Below are 13,807 nucleotides of genomic sequence, written 5' to 3'. Positions count from 1 at the left end.
GTCCTGGGACTGAGTTCCGCATCAGGCTCTCTGCTCAGCAGGGAACTTGTTTCCCCCTCACCCGCCTGTCTCTCTCTGCCTGCCTCTCTCCCTACTTGTGATCTCTCTGTGTAAAATAAATAAATAAAATCTTTAAGACAAAGCAAAACAAAACAATAAGCATATCACAGAGTTATTAGAAGGATTAAATGAATGTAAATACATGTAAAGTTCTTTTTAAATGCTTGGCATATCATATGTATATATAACTATAAGCTCTTAATGTAAGTTCCACTATTTTCCTATGAACAGTAGGGAAAATTCATACATGGTGTTTGGAAGGGCAATGGCACTGTTTGATTCTCCCTACCCAGTTGCCCTAAAAATTCATGTGTCATCAGCAGCAACCACAGTGGCAAACTCTGTCCCATGGCAATATTATAAGCTTCTGACCACCTTCCAAACTTCTGGAGTTTAGCCAGATTATGTGGGTCTCCTTGCCCTGCTTCCAGCCTGACCTGACCCTGCTCTACCACCCACCTTCAGAACTGACAGCAACAGCCCTGCACGTGACTTTCCTGTGACCTGCCACAGCCTTGGACTCTAGTGACTTTCCCAGCTGTTTGTCACATCTCTGGTCTCCTCTTTGTTTGTGAAACCCTGACCTTTTCTTTCCTCTGTGTGGTGACAAACCATATCTCCCACTTCAGAGTGCTCATAAAAACCTCAATCTTAATCTTGTTAGTTTCACTTCAGCATACTCATATTTAGCATGAAGAATAGACTTGGCTTCATGTTAAAGGAAATCTGCACTTTGGAGATAAAAGGAGGAGTGTAAGAGTGGTGGCAAACTGTATGTGTGTGTACCACCAATAGGTAAACCCATCAAAGAAGAAGCAAGAAGTATACAGTATATGTTATTATAGCATAAATAGATGACTGGTCACAAGTATTCCCATGTGAGGAATTAGAGGGCTAGTTATATACCTATCCTTTAAAGATCAGTCTGGGCTGCAAGGGGAGATTTAGGCTTACAGGAGAGTCAAAATTTCACACCTGCTGATCACCATGTAGACAGCATATTTCACTGGGAGCTCCAGATGAAAGGTGGTCTTGCTGGTCATAGGTTTATTATTCTCACTGGAGAGAGAGTGGAGGAACCTCATTGAAAAGAAATCCAGGGGAGAACTCTCTGGCAGGGGCATGAGATGAAAGAGTGAGGGATACACCTGGCCTCACCTGCTTGCACTGGCCTTCAGAAGCATCTTGTTGCCCAGGGTGGCCTTGTATGAGACATCAAATGTGACTATGAAGGTGCCCTGGGAGAAGAAGAAAGAAGGAATGAGGATAAGGAAGGTGATGGAAGAATAAGAGATAGGAACAGGTCAGGACAAGGGAGGAGAGTGATGAGGATCTGTGGGGAGGCACTCACCTTAGTGCCCTCTTGGAAAATGGGATGGTTGATGCTACAGCTGCTGCTTTTCAGGCCCTCATTCCCAGTGGGCACTCCCTCACATGCCAGGCGCAGTGGGCGCTGATGGGGTTGCTTCCAGGAAAGGAAATCGAATTTAAAAATGTTACCCATGTACATTTTGGGGCTTGATATATAACAGTGGTGGCATTGTGGAGCAGTAGGAGAAAGGACAGAATTTTCAACAAAAAACACTAGGAAAATTGGCCCATACAAAAAAAAAAAAAAATCAAGCAATCTGAAAAAAAAAAAAAACCCAAAAAACAATGAATTCCTACCTCACTCCATACATTACAATAAATTCCAACTAGATTAAATATTTCATGTGAAAAAGCAAAATTATGAAGCTCCTAAAATGTAATAAAGGGGAATATCTTGGTAACATTGGAGTAGGGAATTATTTCTTAAATAAGATCATCTGGGTGCCAACCGAGGGCATTCCTGTCCCGGGCTGCAGCCGCAGGAGGGAGCCCCGTGGAGGCGCCCTTCCGAGGCCCCACTGCCCATGCTGACCACCCAGCCCTCCGGCTGCGGATGTCATGAGTAACACTACAGTGCCCAATGCCCCCCAGGCCAACAGCGACTCCATGGTAATGTATGTGCAGAAGAAAAAGCGAGTGGACCAGCTTCGCCATCACCTGCTCCCCATTTACAGCCACGACCCCGCAGAGGAACTGCATAAGGCTGAGAAGAAGCTGCTCTTGGATGCGGGGGACCCCAAGGTGGTACACGGCTGGCAGAGTGACTACCAGCACAAGCTGATGCCCCTGCTGGACGTCAAGATCTGACCTCACCCCCGCAACCCCCACTCTCCAGAACCATGACATCACCAAGATCAGCACATAAAAACACTAAACCTAAAGGAAGCTTTGGTAAAAATCAACCACAATCAAATTAACACATTTGGTTTATTAAAAGTCCCTCTAAAAGAAACTGAAAAGACAAGCAATAGGGCTGGAAAATATATCTAAACACATATAAATGGAAAAGTACTGGTAACCAGAATATTAAAGAATGCTTACAATTAAGAAAAGTATCTCTCTCTGACCTCCTCCTCACTCATGCTCTCTCTCACTGTCTCTCTCTCAAATAAATAAATAAAATCTTAAAAAAAACAATTAAGAAAAGTATGTGGGTGGGTGATGGGATAATTGGGTGATGGGCATTAAGGAAGGCATTTTATGTAATATAGGTATTATATGCAACTGATGAATCTCTAAATTCTACCCCTGAAACTAATAATACAATATATGTTAACTAAATTGAATTTAAATAAAAAATTAAACGAAAATGAAAGTATGGACAATTCAATAGAAAAATAAGGAAAAAATTTGCACAGGCACTTCCTAAAAGAAGAAATCAAAATCACCAGGAAATAGACGAAAGGTTCCTCAACTTTATTAAAGAAATGCAAGTTAAAACTGTAAGGAAATATCACCAGATGGACAAGAATTTAAAACTCTGACAATGCTAAGTGATACAATGGATAGAAATTCACAGGAACTCTAATAATCTGCTGGTGGAAGTGCAAAAAGGTGAAAGTGGTTGGTCTGTACTTATTATAATTGAAGATACAGGAATCCAAGATCCAGCAAGTCTATATGCGGCAAATACCTTCCAAATATTATGCATAGGTGCACCAATATAAATGCTCAAGAATAGTCATGGCCAAAATCAGGGAACAACTCAAATGACCACAAATTGTAATATGAGTACAGATGTCCACTCACACCATTGTTATTTAATGTATTACTGGAGTCCTGGCCTTAATAATCAAACAATAAAAAGAAATAAAAGGCAACCAAATTACAAGAAAGAAGTCAAGCTATTCGCTGTTCACAGAGGACACAATACGTTATTTAAAAACCTGGAAGACTCTACAAAAGAGTTGCTGGAACTGATACACAAATTCAGCAAACTCAAACAAGATAAAATCAGGTACATAAATCTATTGCATTTCTTTTTATTGTTGTTTTGTTTTGTTTTTACTTATTAAAATTCAGTTAGCCAAGGTATAGTACATCATTAGTTTTTGATATAATGTTCAATGATTTATTAGTTGAGAATATCACCAAGTGCTCATCATATCACATGCCCTCTTTAATGCCCATCACCCATTTACCCCATCCCCCACCCACCTCTGTTACATTTCTATACCACCAGTAATGAAGCAGCAGAGTGAGAAATCAAGAAATTGATCCCATTTACAATTGCACCAAAAACCAAAAGGTACCTACAAATAAATCTAACCAGAGGTAAGGGATCCATACTCTTCAAAAATTGAACACTAAGGAAAAAAGTTGAAGAGGACACAAAGAAATGAAAAAATATTTCATACTTAAAGATTGGAATTAAAACATTATTAAAATGTCATACTATCCAAGGCAACCTACACATTTAAACCAATCCCTAACAAAATATCACCAGCATTCTTCACAGAGCTAGAACAAACAAACCTAAAATTTTTATGGAACTAAAAGACCACAAATAGCCAAAGCAATCTCGAAAAAGAAGAGCAAAGCTGGGGGCATCACAATCTAGACTTCAAGTTGTGTTACAAAGCTGTAGTCATCAAGATAGTATGATACAAGTACAAAAATAGACACACAGATAAATGAAACTGAAAACAAGGCCCAGAAATGGGCCTACAACTATATGGTCAACTAATCTTTGATAAAACAAGAAAGACTATCCAATGGAAAAAAGTCTCTTCAACAAATGGTGATGGGAAAATTGGACAGCCACATGTAGAAGAATGAAACTGGACCACTTTCATACAACATACAAAACAATAAATTCAAAGTGGAATAAAGACCTAAATGTGAGACAGGAAACCATCAAAATCCTAGGGGAGAACATAGGCAGCAACCTATAGGACCTCAGTCTAAGCAACTTCTTACCAGGCACATCTCTGGGGGAAAGGGAAACAAAACCAAAGTGAACATTTGGGACTTCATCAAGATGAAAAGTTTTTGCACAATTAAGGAAACAATTAACAAGATAAAAAGGTAACCAATGGAATGGGAGAGGATATTTGCAAATGACGTATCTGATAAAGGGTTAGTAACCAAAATCTATTAAGAATTTATGAAACTCAACAACCGAAAAAATGAATAATCCTGTTAAGAAATGGGCATAAGACATGAACAGACATTTTCCAAAGAAGACATAAAGATGGCTCACAGGCACATGAAAAGATCTTCATCAGTCATCATCAGGGACATACAAATCAAAACTACATTGAGATATCACCTCACACCTATCAGAATGGCTAACATAAACAACATAAGAAACAATAGGTGTTGGCAATGATGCAGAGGAAGGGAAACACTCTTACACTGTGAGTGAGAATGCAAACTGGTGCAGCCACTCTGGAGAACGGTATGGAGCTTCCTTGAGAATTTAAAAATAGAACTACCCTACAACTCAGCAACTGCACTATTAGGTATTTACCCAAAGGATATAAAAATAGTGATTCAGTGGGGCACATGGAACCCAATGTTTATAGCAACATTAAATATGAAAGACTAACTATTGAAAGAGCCCCAATATCCATCAAGTAATGAATGGATAAGGAAGATGTGATATACTAGTACAATGGAATATTATCCTGTCATCTAAAAGAATAAATGAAATCTTGCTGTTTGCAAGATAGAACTAGAGAGTATTATGCTAACTGAAATAAGTCAGTCAATGAAAAATACCATATGAGGGGCGCCTGGGTGGCTCAGTGGGTTTAAGCCTCTGCCTTCAGCTCAGGTCATGATCCCAGAGTCCTGGGATCGAGCCCCGCATAGGGCTCTCTGCTCAACAGGGAGCCCGCTTCCTCCTCTCTCTCTCTGCCTGCCTCCCTGCCTACTTGTGGTCTCTGTCTGTCAAATAAATAAATAAAATCTTAAAAAAAAAAAAAGAAAAATACCATATGATTTCACTCATATGTGGAATTAAGAAACAAAACAGATGAACTAGGGGAAGGGAAAAAAGAGGGAGGCAAACCATGAGGGACTCAACTGTAGAGAACACAATGAAGATTTCTGGAGAGGAGGTGGGCAGAGGATGGGCTAAATGGGTGATGGATATTAAGGAGGGACTTGTTGTGATGAGCACTGAGTGTTCTATGTAAGGTATGAATTATGTCCTGAAACCAATATTACACTACATGTGAACTACCTAGAAATTAAATAAAAACTTTTATTAAAAATTTTTAGGATGGGTAAACAAATTGTGATATAGTCATACAAAGGGATTCTATATACAATAAAAATGTTCCATAAGCAATGTTCATAGAAGCAATGTCCACAATAGCCAAACTGTGGAAAGAGCCAAGATGCCCTTCAACAGACAAATGAATAAAGATGTGGTCCATATATACACTGGAACATTACTCAGCCATCAGAAAGGATGAATACTCAACTTTTGCATCAGCATGTATGGAAGTGGAGGTGATTATGCTAAGTGAAATAAGTCAAGCAGAAAAAGTCAATTATCATATGGCTTCACTTATATGTGGGACATAAGAAATAGCATGATGGACATTAGGAGAAGGAAAGGAAAATGAAGGGGGAGAAACCTGAGGGGGAGATGAACCATGAGAGACTGTGGACTCCGGGAAACAAACTGAGGGTTTTAGAGGTAAGAGGGGGTAGGAAAATGGGGTAACATGGTGATAGGTATTAAGGAGGGCACATATTGCATGGAGCACTGGCTGATATACAAAAACGATGAATCATGGAACACTACTTCAAAAGCTAATGAAGTACAGTATGTAACTAACATAACATAATTTTTAAAATGTTCTACAGCCACAGGCAACAACATGGGATGAATTTCAGAAACATGTTGAAGAAATGAAAAAACACACAAAAGAACATAGAACATGTTCCCATAAATTTCAAATATTGACAAAAGACAACAGTTTTTTCATAGATGCACTCATGGGTGGTAAAACCAAAAAATACACAAGGAATTGATTATCACAAAGTCAGAATAGAGGTTAACTTGGGGAGAGATTGAGGTTTTCATGAGGAAAAGAACATAGAGAGAGTACTTCTGGAGGTACTACCAGTGTATTATTCCTTGACCCGGATGCTATTTCCTTAATATTATTTATTTAACTACACATCTGCTTTATGCACCACTCTCTCTCTGTCTCTCTCTCTCTTCTTCAGAATTGTCTGTATCTATGTTTAGATTTCATTGTAGAAGAATTAAAAAGAACCTACTGTAACTCAGGGCAGGGAAGAGACATAAGAGAACAAGGGAGTTATTTACCTGTGTTCCTAACACTCGTCGATAGGACAGCCCTGCTGGGTAGTAGAAGTAGACCACAGTTCCATAGGAATCCTCACCCTCATTCCACAGAGTCACTGTCACATTAAGCTCCAAGGAGTTCCCTACCACAAGGGTCTGCAGGCTGAAAGAGGAAGGACAAAAGTGAAAAAGAGACTCCACTGGAAATCAGTTGGAATTGGATCAAGGGTAAGGCCAGGACTGCAGGAACTCATGAACTGATAACATTCCAATCAAAATTTAATTTCTTTGTTAGAAGGAGAGCCAAAGGGAAACAAGCATTTCTCATCCCATGGGGATAGGAGACCCAAAAGCTTAGTGTCTAGAAATGAAAAGAGATAGACATCTCTCAGCTCACCCTGAGAAGCTGAGATTGATGCTCAGGTCCCCTTCACAGAGGTGATCTTGTCCACAGTTCTTCTCAAAGGGGAGCTGCAGAAAAACAGGAGATTCTCTTCCCCTCCATGTCTTAATCTTTCTGCATTCCCCTCATGAGGACCACTCCTCCTGAGTGTTCATTATTGAGTATTACTGAGCACCCATCCCACACCCAGCACCATGCCAGACACTGTCAAGAAGTGGGGCAGTAAAGAAGGGGCAGAATGATAAGATACTTGGTTTCAAGGAACATGAAGTTTAGCTGAGGAGTTAATTCCATCTCACATTGGAACAATTCTTCGATAGGGGACAGGTTCCAAGTTGGGTGAGGCATTAGGAAGCGTGGAAACCACAGATGAATTAGACATGGCTCTTGTACTCACAGAACTCACAATTTCCAGAGATCAACCAAAGTGGATGCCAATTGCCATGATTCCAGTCATGTAATATTTGGTATCACCATGATGTAATCGGAAGCCAGTGAAGGAGGGACAGATGCTGACTGTGATTTCCAAAAAGGGGGAAGATAAGACTGGGGCTTAGAGAATTAGAAAGGATCTTTGAGGTGGAGAGAAAAAAAATGTTTTCCAGGTAGAAACTCTGACATGGAAAAAGAAACAGAGGAAGGAATGAGAAAAATTGGGAAGGATTTGGAGAATGAGAATCAGTTTATGTTGAGGTAAAGTGGTGACCAGTTGGGATGTGTGTAAGGGTCCAAGCTAGGCAGGGCCTTGGTAACTGGGTGGAAGCATTATGGACTTGAGGTGGTTGATGAAAAGTTGAGAACCACAATAGGTTCTTAAGACACAGAAACAGAGTGAAAGTCAACACATCCCTGGGACTTCATTGGAAGACTCACAGAAGCAGTGAAGAGGTCCTGTGAGTCCATAGCCAGCACAGGGCGAAGGTTCTGAGATGAGGGGATGGGCTCCCCAACCAAGGAGAAGTTGAGGCGTAGGATGATGGGATTGACCACGTCCTCCACACAGTCCTGGGGGAGAATGGCCTTTCAAGAACCCGCTATCCTTCTCGTTATTTTCCACCACTGACCCTTCTCCTCAACTGCATCCATTTCCTACTGTTGGGACAACATTCTGTCCTAGCTGTGGAGTCAGGTTCTCTGGCTTCAATTTCCTCTCTCTGACCCCAATATCCCCACCCTTTACACGCCGCTCAACAGGGAGCAGAGGTACCAGAAGTTCTCCTTGGGCTTCTTCTCCCCATCCCTTTCCCAGAACCAAAGTCCTTACTGGTAAAAGCAGCTTAATGGTTTCACAGTAAACTCCCATCCCCAGGGTTTTTCTTCGAGTCAAAGTCCAGTTCTTGGTTTCGTCAAAAATGGCACGAGAAACCAGACGGCCTGGGTCTAATGCCAGATCATACTTGACAGAGCTTTGGACATCACCTGAAGCAGAAGGGAGGAACAGAAGATGGAAAGTCCAAGAGAACCTCGAATGTTCAGGTTTTGTTTATTCATGCAAAAAATATTGCTGAGAACTTCCTATGGGCTATGAGCTGTATCAGGCGCTGGAATACATGTGGAGAAGATAAAGAAATATCATCCCTGCTTTCATTAAACTCTCAGTCTAGGAAAAGAGACAATCATGCAGAACATAATCCACCAACATGATAAACCCAATGATGGGATCCCCAGTAGTACCAAGGAGGGCTTGTCTGGGATCAGAAACACCTTCCTGGGTGGGCCTTGTCTGAGCCCCAACCTGGAGGGTGACCAAGGGTTGGTGAAGAATGGGGAGGAGAAGGTCCCAAACCATGAGAACAGTGGCTAAGACCAGAAGATAGAGGGAGGATGGCACATTTACAGAAAGGGAGAGTGGGATGAGGTGAGGTTGGAAGGGCAGGGAGGAGCAAAATCAGCAAGGACATTGTAGAGAAGGATTTTGGCCTTTATAAATGGAAGAAAGCAGAGGCGGGAGGATGTTAAGTAGGCAAGTGAGGAGAACAGATTTGTGTTTTAGGACCAATACTTCTAGTTTCTCTATGGAGAAAAGGTGGGAGGCTGCAAGAACAGACATGGAAACAGCTCAAAGTACAGGTAGGAATGAGAAGAGGTGGCTTCAAGGTAGGCAGAGGCTGGAGTAGGTGGAGAGAAGTGGGCAGACTCCAGATCATATCCTGGACTTAGAGCCCACTGGCCTGGGTGTGGGGAGAGGGGGAGAGAAGGGACCCAAGGTTTCCTACACTGGCAGGCAGGTGGATGTGGAGGTGGTATCTGGATTCCTTAGCCCATTTTCTCCTGAGGTAGGCTTGGGGCCTCAAGGGGATAAGGGACTGGGTCCACTGGGAAGAAACTCACCTAGCTGGTCCAGTGAGCTTTTGTGGATAGTGAGACAGACTGTGGCATCCGCAGCTTCCAGGGTGGATGGCATGTCTCCCCAGCACTGGTACACAACCTTTGGCACCTCCGCTGGCATGAATCTCATGGCCACCCCCACATTCAGCACTGGCCGACTCCTGAGGGTGCATGCAGGGGCTGAGGACCTGAATCTGGCCTCGGGCAGGAGGACAAGGGAGGGGGCAGCTTGTTGAATGGACACACAGTGGGCAAGGGTGGGATGTGGAGAGTTGTCACCTGAGCAGCAGCACCTGTCCCCAGGCCCCGACAGCCAGGTCCACCAATCCATCCTGGGTGAGGTCCAGACCCCCACTCAGCGACTGCCCAAAATACTGGAGTGAGGGAGAGAGCTGGGAGCCTGTGATCCTCTGGCCAGAGGGGGAAAGGAAAAGTGGAAGTCAAGTGGAGGGCATCTGAAAGATTTGAGAAGAAAGATTTGGAAAGAAAACTGCAGTGAAAGCAGAACTGAATGGAAAAATTCAGAGAGATAAGAGGGTAGGAATGGAAAGCAAGAATAGTGAGACCCCAGGGACCCCAGACATAGAGCTCCTTCATTTAATGTCTCACAGAAGGAAACCAAGGCTCCTAGAGGCTAAATCAGTCGCTTGCCTAAGGCCACACAGCTGACATGGCCAGCCAGGCATTTGACCCACGCCCTGCAATCTCTTAACCACTAAGCTGCCCACAGGAGAAAGGAGAGATACTCTGTGCTTAGCTTGGCCCGGTGATATTCAGGGCACTAGACCCCTAAAAGGAGCATGGCTACTGTTCAGGTCAGTGACATGACAGGGCATCAGGCAAATCTGAGACCTAGAAAAGCAGGTGGAACTGGGAGAGGCTTCAGACAGGGGCCTCACCTGTCTGTGGGAGGGGTTGATGCCCAGTCTTGAGGTTCCATGAAAAAGGTAGACAGCACCCTGGCTCTCCTGCTCTCCCGGGGCCCCGATGGCCACGTCCGTCAGCTTGTCCCCATTCACATCCCCCAGCACTGTCAGGGCTGCCCCAAAGCGGCCCCAAGGGTGGCCTTGCTCCCCAAAGAGAATGACCTCACATTGCCACTTAGCCCTCTGCAGAACAAAACCAGTGTCAGGTCCCAACACAGGCAATCCCTCCACCCCACACCCAGGCCCCACCCAGCCCTGGTCTCATCAGATACTCACCCCCTGGGGCAAGGGGCACACAGACACCTGCCCTCCCCAGGTTGGCTTGTAGTAATGAGGAGCCCCGATGAGGACAATGTCAGAGCTGCCATCTCTATCCACATCCACAGTGCAGAGGGAGGCCCCAAAGTAAGAGCCGATCTGCAGGGCACAGCCAAAAGTCATCCCGCCTGCCCCTGCCAGAGGCAGCCCCTTTTGGGACAGGTCCCACTTCTCCCCAGCCACTGGGACCTCCCCGCTACAGGATCCCAAACCCCTCATCTCCTCTCTCTCTGCCCCTGCAGACCCTGCCACCCGCACGTTCCACTCCGGCTTCTTCAACATCTAACCTGGGTCCCTGTGACTTCTGTTTTTGGCCTCCATTGCCCAGACATCTTGGTGAAGATGACTACCTTCCCAGTATGCTGATGGCGGGGGGCCCCCAAGATCAGGCTCTGGACCCCCTTCCAAAAGGCCAGCTCAGTGGAGTAACCTGAGGAGGGCACACCTCAACACAAAGGCTTCCACCCCACCCCTGAGCCCCTGCCCTTCCCAGGCTCATGTCCCACCTGTGCCCCCAACCACACCCTTTTCTCACCCAGGTAAGAGTCCCTCATGTCCATATTCTCTTGAGACATGTTGATGAAAGTGGGGCTTGTATTTTGGGGATACAGGAAGGCACCTCCAGACCAGCTGAAGCTCCCCACTGCCCCCAGAACTGGTCCATCCTGGGAGAAAAGGATTCCAGGGCTGAGCCAGACCAAGCCGAAAGAAGACGGCCTGTTCCAAAGCAAAGCCTGCCACTGATTCTGCTCACTATTTGGAATTCTCTTCCTCCCTCCCCAGTCTTCTTCAACAACTTCAGTGTCGCTCACTCCTAACATCTCTCAACCATCCCCAGTGCCACTGCTCCAGTAAGTACCAACTCTTCTCACCCATGACCCTTTCTACTCCATCCTCTAGTACACCAGAGTTAGGTTTCCTCGGGACCAAGAAACATATAGCCACCACCCTGGTGGCAATCCAAGATGGCTCCCTGTCACCAAGCCCCTGAGGATTGCATCTAGGGTCCTCCCAGTCAAATCTGTGGAGATACCTTATGTTTAAACACATGAAGCATTTGAGCTGGACACCTCTCTCTTCTGTCTTTCTAGGACTCCACTCCATTCTCAGGAAGACTCAACCTCAAACTCACCTCCTCTGTGAGGTCTTCTTTGGCTCCCTCAGGGAGTGATAGGCCTTTCCTACTCTGCATAATTTGTTTTTTGCCTTTTTAAACTTTTGACTATGGATACTTTAGAACATATACAAAAGTAGAAAGAAATGCTTAATGAACTCCTAAGGACCCACGACCCAGCTTCAATGACCAATTCATGACCAACCTTGTTTCATTTCTATGTCCCCCCAGTTCGCCCCCAAAATTACTTTGAAGCAAACCCCTCTGGATCTTTTGAACACACATCTACTTGCACACAACCCATGCTATATTGTCATTTCTTTCATCTGCATGATCTGGCCTTCCCCATCTTTCCACCCCTCTCTCTCATTCTGTTCCAGCTACGCTGGCCCTTCTATTTCTCTGGTCCAGTAACCGTGTTCATGCCTCAAGACTTTTGCACTTGCTTTTTCCTCTTCCTGGAGCAATCTCTCCCAGATTTTTCCAGGGCTGGCGCTTTCTCATCATTTGGCCTCAGTTGTCATTCTTCGGGCCTCCTCTGATCACCTCTCTTGCTCTATCCTAATGCCTAGCACAATCTGAAGTTATTTTTGGCTGTTTGTTGTCTCCCCCCACTCGATAGGTGCCCTATGAGAGCAGGAACTGTGGCTACCCTGTTCTCTGCTGTGCTCCTGTCACCTACATACACTACCCATATGTCTGTCTCTGAACAGACAATGAACTTGAAGACAGAATCTGCTTTCTTATTTACTCCTGGGTACCAACTCCCAGCACAGGGCTGGCCCAGGATTGGTGCCTGACACCCGTTTATCAAGTATGTGTTCCACCCACCATTGTGAGCACTGAACTGAAGCCTTCTTGTGACATCTCATGTTGGAAAGAGCTACTTGTCTTCGACTGGGTTCCTGTGGGGAAACAGGTCACTTAGGCTCTGGGGACCGTGAGACCACAAGGACTCAGAGCACAAGGAGAAGAATGAATCTGAAGCTCAGGTTCTGGGGCACAATTCTGGGTGAGCCATGAATAGGGATAGCCCCTCCATACTTCAGGGGACACCTGGGTCCAGAATCTTCAATCCCAAGACCCAGGCTCGCCCTCCATTTACCCTCGACTGCAAAGATCTTCTCCTGAAGCTGCTGCTGGATGCTTCCGAGTGCTGCAAAGTTGTCCACCCTGAACACGTGGTCCTGAGAGGGCAGTGAGCCGATGGTGTTCAGCTCCTGCCTGGCAGTGGGTTCCTGGAAAGCATTTCCCACCTGTGACAGAGAGACAGGTGAGGAGGAGACCACTAGCCTTTCTGCCAGAGTGAGATACAGCCTGAGTCTGAGGGAGACATGAGGAAGTGGACATACCCCAATGGCATAGCGAATGATGCCAGCTCTCTGTGCCTGGGGGATGACGTCACTGTAGTCCAGGGGGTCTTTGTATTTCTGCCCATCTGTGATGACAATGAGGATCTTCTTGGCACTTTTTCGGGCCCCATTCTTACTATGAAATAGTTCTTCCCTGTCAAGGTAGAAAGGGAAATGACTCTCTGTAGATGATATTGATTCTGGAAGGATATAATCTGTAGGGTGTCTGGGTGGCTCAGTTTGTTAAGCAACTGCCTTCAGCTCAGGTAGATCCTGGAGTCCCGGGATCGAGTCCCACACTGGACTCCCCCATCGACGGAGAGTCTGCTTCTCCTGCTGACCTCTCCCCTCTCATAGTCTCTCTCTCTCTCTCTCTCTGTCTCTCTGTCTTCAAATAAGTAAATAAAATCTTTAAAAAAAAGAAATAACCCGTAGCACTAGAAGCTCATCTGGAGAGACTGGGGAGTCCTGCTACCATCAGATTATCTCAGGCATGTTAAAAAATCGTCACACCCTTTTTAGAAAGTAATGCATTGATTAGTAAGACTAATAATAAAGGTACTCATATTCCTTTTTCTATAACTCCATCTACCATGGAATCTCATTTTCTGGAGGCAGTATGGTTTAGAATAGGGACCTTAGAGTCTAACAGACTTGGATAGATGT

The 13,807-nt window shown here is 44.8% G+C and overlaps 2 protein-coding genes across 4 annotated transcripts in view; one reads left to right on the top strand and one right to left on the bottom strand.

The window, feature by feature from the left end:
* LOC125090667 (integrin alpha-D-like) overlaps window positions 1–13,807 on the bottom strand; it is a 36,396-nt gene that overhangs the window by 9,890 nt on the left and 12,699 nt on the right. For all 3 annotated transcript variants that reach the window (XM_047713557.1, XM_047713555.1, XM_047713556.1), the window contains exons 8-23: window positions 13,142–13,295; window positions 12,895–13,045; window positions 12,621–12,694; window positions 11,211–11,340; window positions 10,963–11,105; window positions 10,634–10,774; window positions 10,331–10,540; window positions 9,711–9,841; window positions 9,435–9,592; window positions 8,368–8,522; window positions 7,977–8,108; window positions 7,098–7,171; window positions 6,722–6,863; window positions 1,412–1,525; window positions 1,219–1,298; window positions 1,036–1,119 (exon numbers count right to left, since the gene is read on the bottom strand). In XM_047713557.1, the coding sequence (XP_047569513.1) occupies window positions 1,036–1,119; window positions 1,219–1,298; window positions 1,412–1,525; window positions 6,722–6,863; window positions 7,098–7,171; window positions 7,977–8,108; window positions 8,368–8,522; window positions 9,435–9,592; window positions 9,711–9,841; window positions 10,331–10,540; window positions 10,634–10,774; window positions 10,963–11,105; window positions 11,211–11,340; window positions 12,621–12,694; window positions 12,895–13,045; window positions 13,142–13,295 (2,073 nt within the window). The remainder of the gene's footprint in view (window positions 1–1,035; window positions 1,120–1,218; window positions 1,299–1,411; window positions 1,526–6,721; window positions 6,864–7,097; window positions 7,172–7,976; window positions 8,109–8,367; window positions 8,523–9,434; window positions 9,593–9,710; window positions 9,842–10,330; window positions 10,541–10,633; window positions 10,775–10,962; window positions 11,106–11,210; window positions 11,341–12,620; window positions 12,695–12,894; window positions 13,046–13,141; window positions 13,296–13,807) is intronic.
* Window positions 1,881–2,238, top strand: LOC125090671 (small integral membrane protein 29-like). The gene has a single exon (XM_047713562.1). It carries the CDS (start codon window positions 1,990–1,992, stop codon window positions 2,236–2,238), a length of 249 nt encoding a protein of 82 aa, XP_047569518.1. The 5' UTR covers window positions 1,881–1,989.

This window comes from Lutra lutra, chromosome 18 (assembly GCF_902655055.1).
Source record: "Lutra lutra chromosome 18, mLutLut1.2, whole genome shotgun sequence".
NCBI classification, from domain to species: domain Eukaryota; kingdom Metazoa; phylum Chordata; class Mammalia; order Carnivora; family Mustelidae; genus Lutra; species Lutra lutra.
This window is presented reverse-complemented; position numbering and strand designations above follow the sequence as displayed.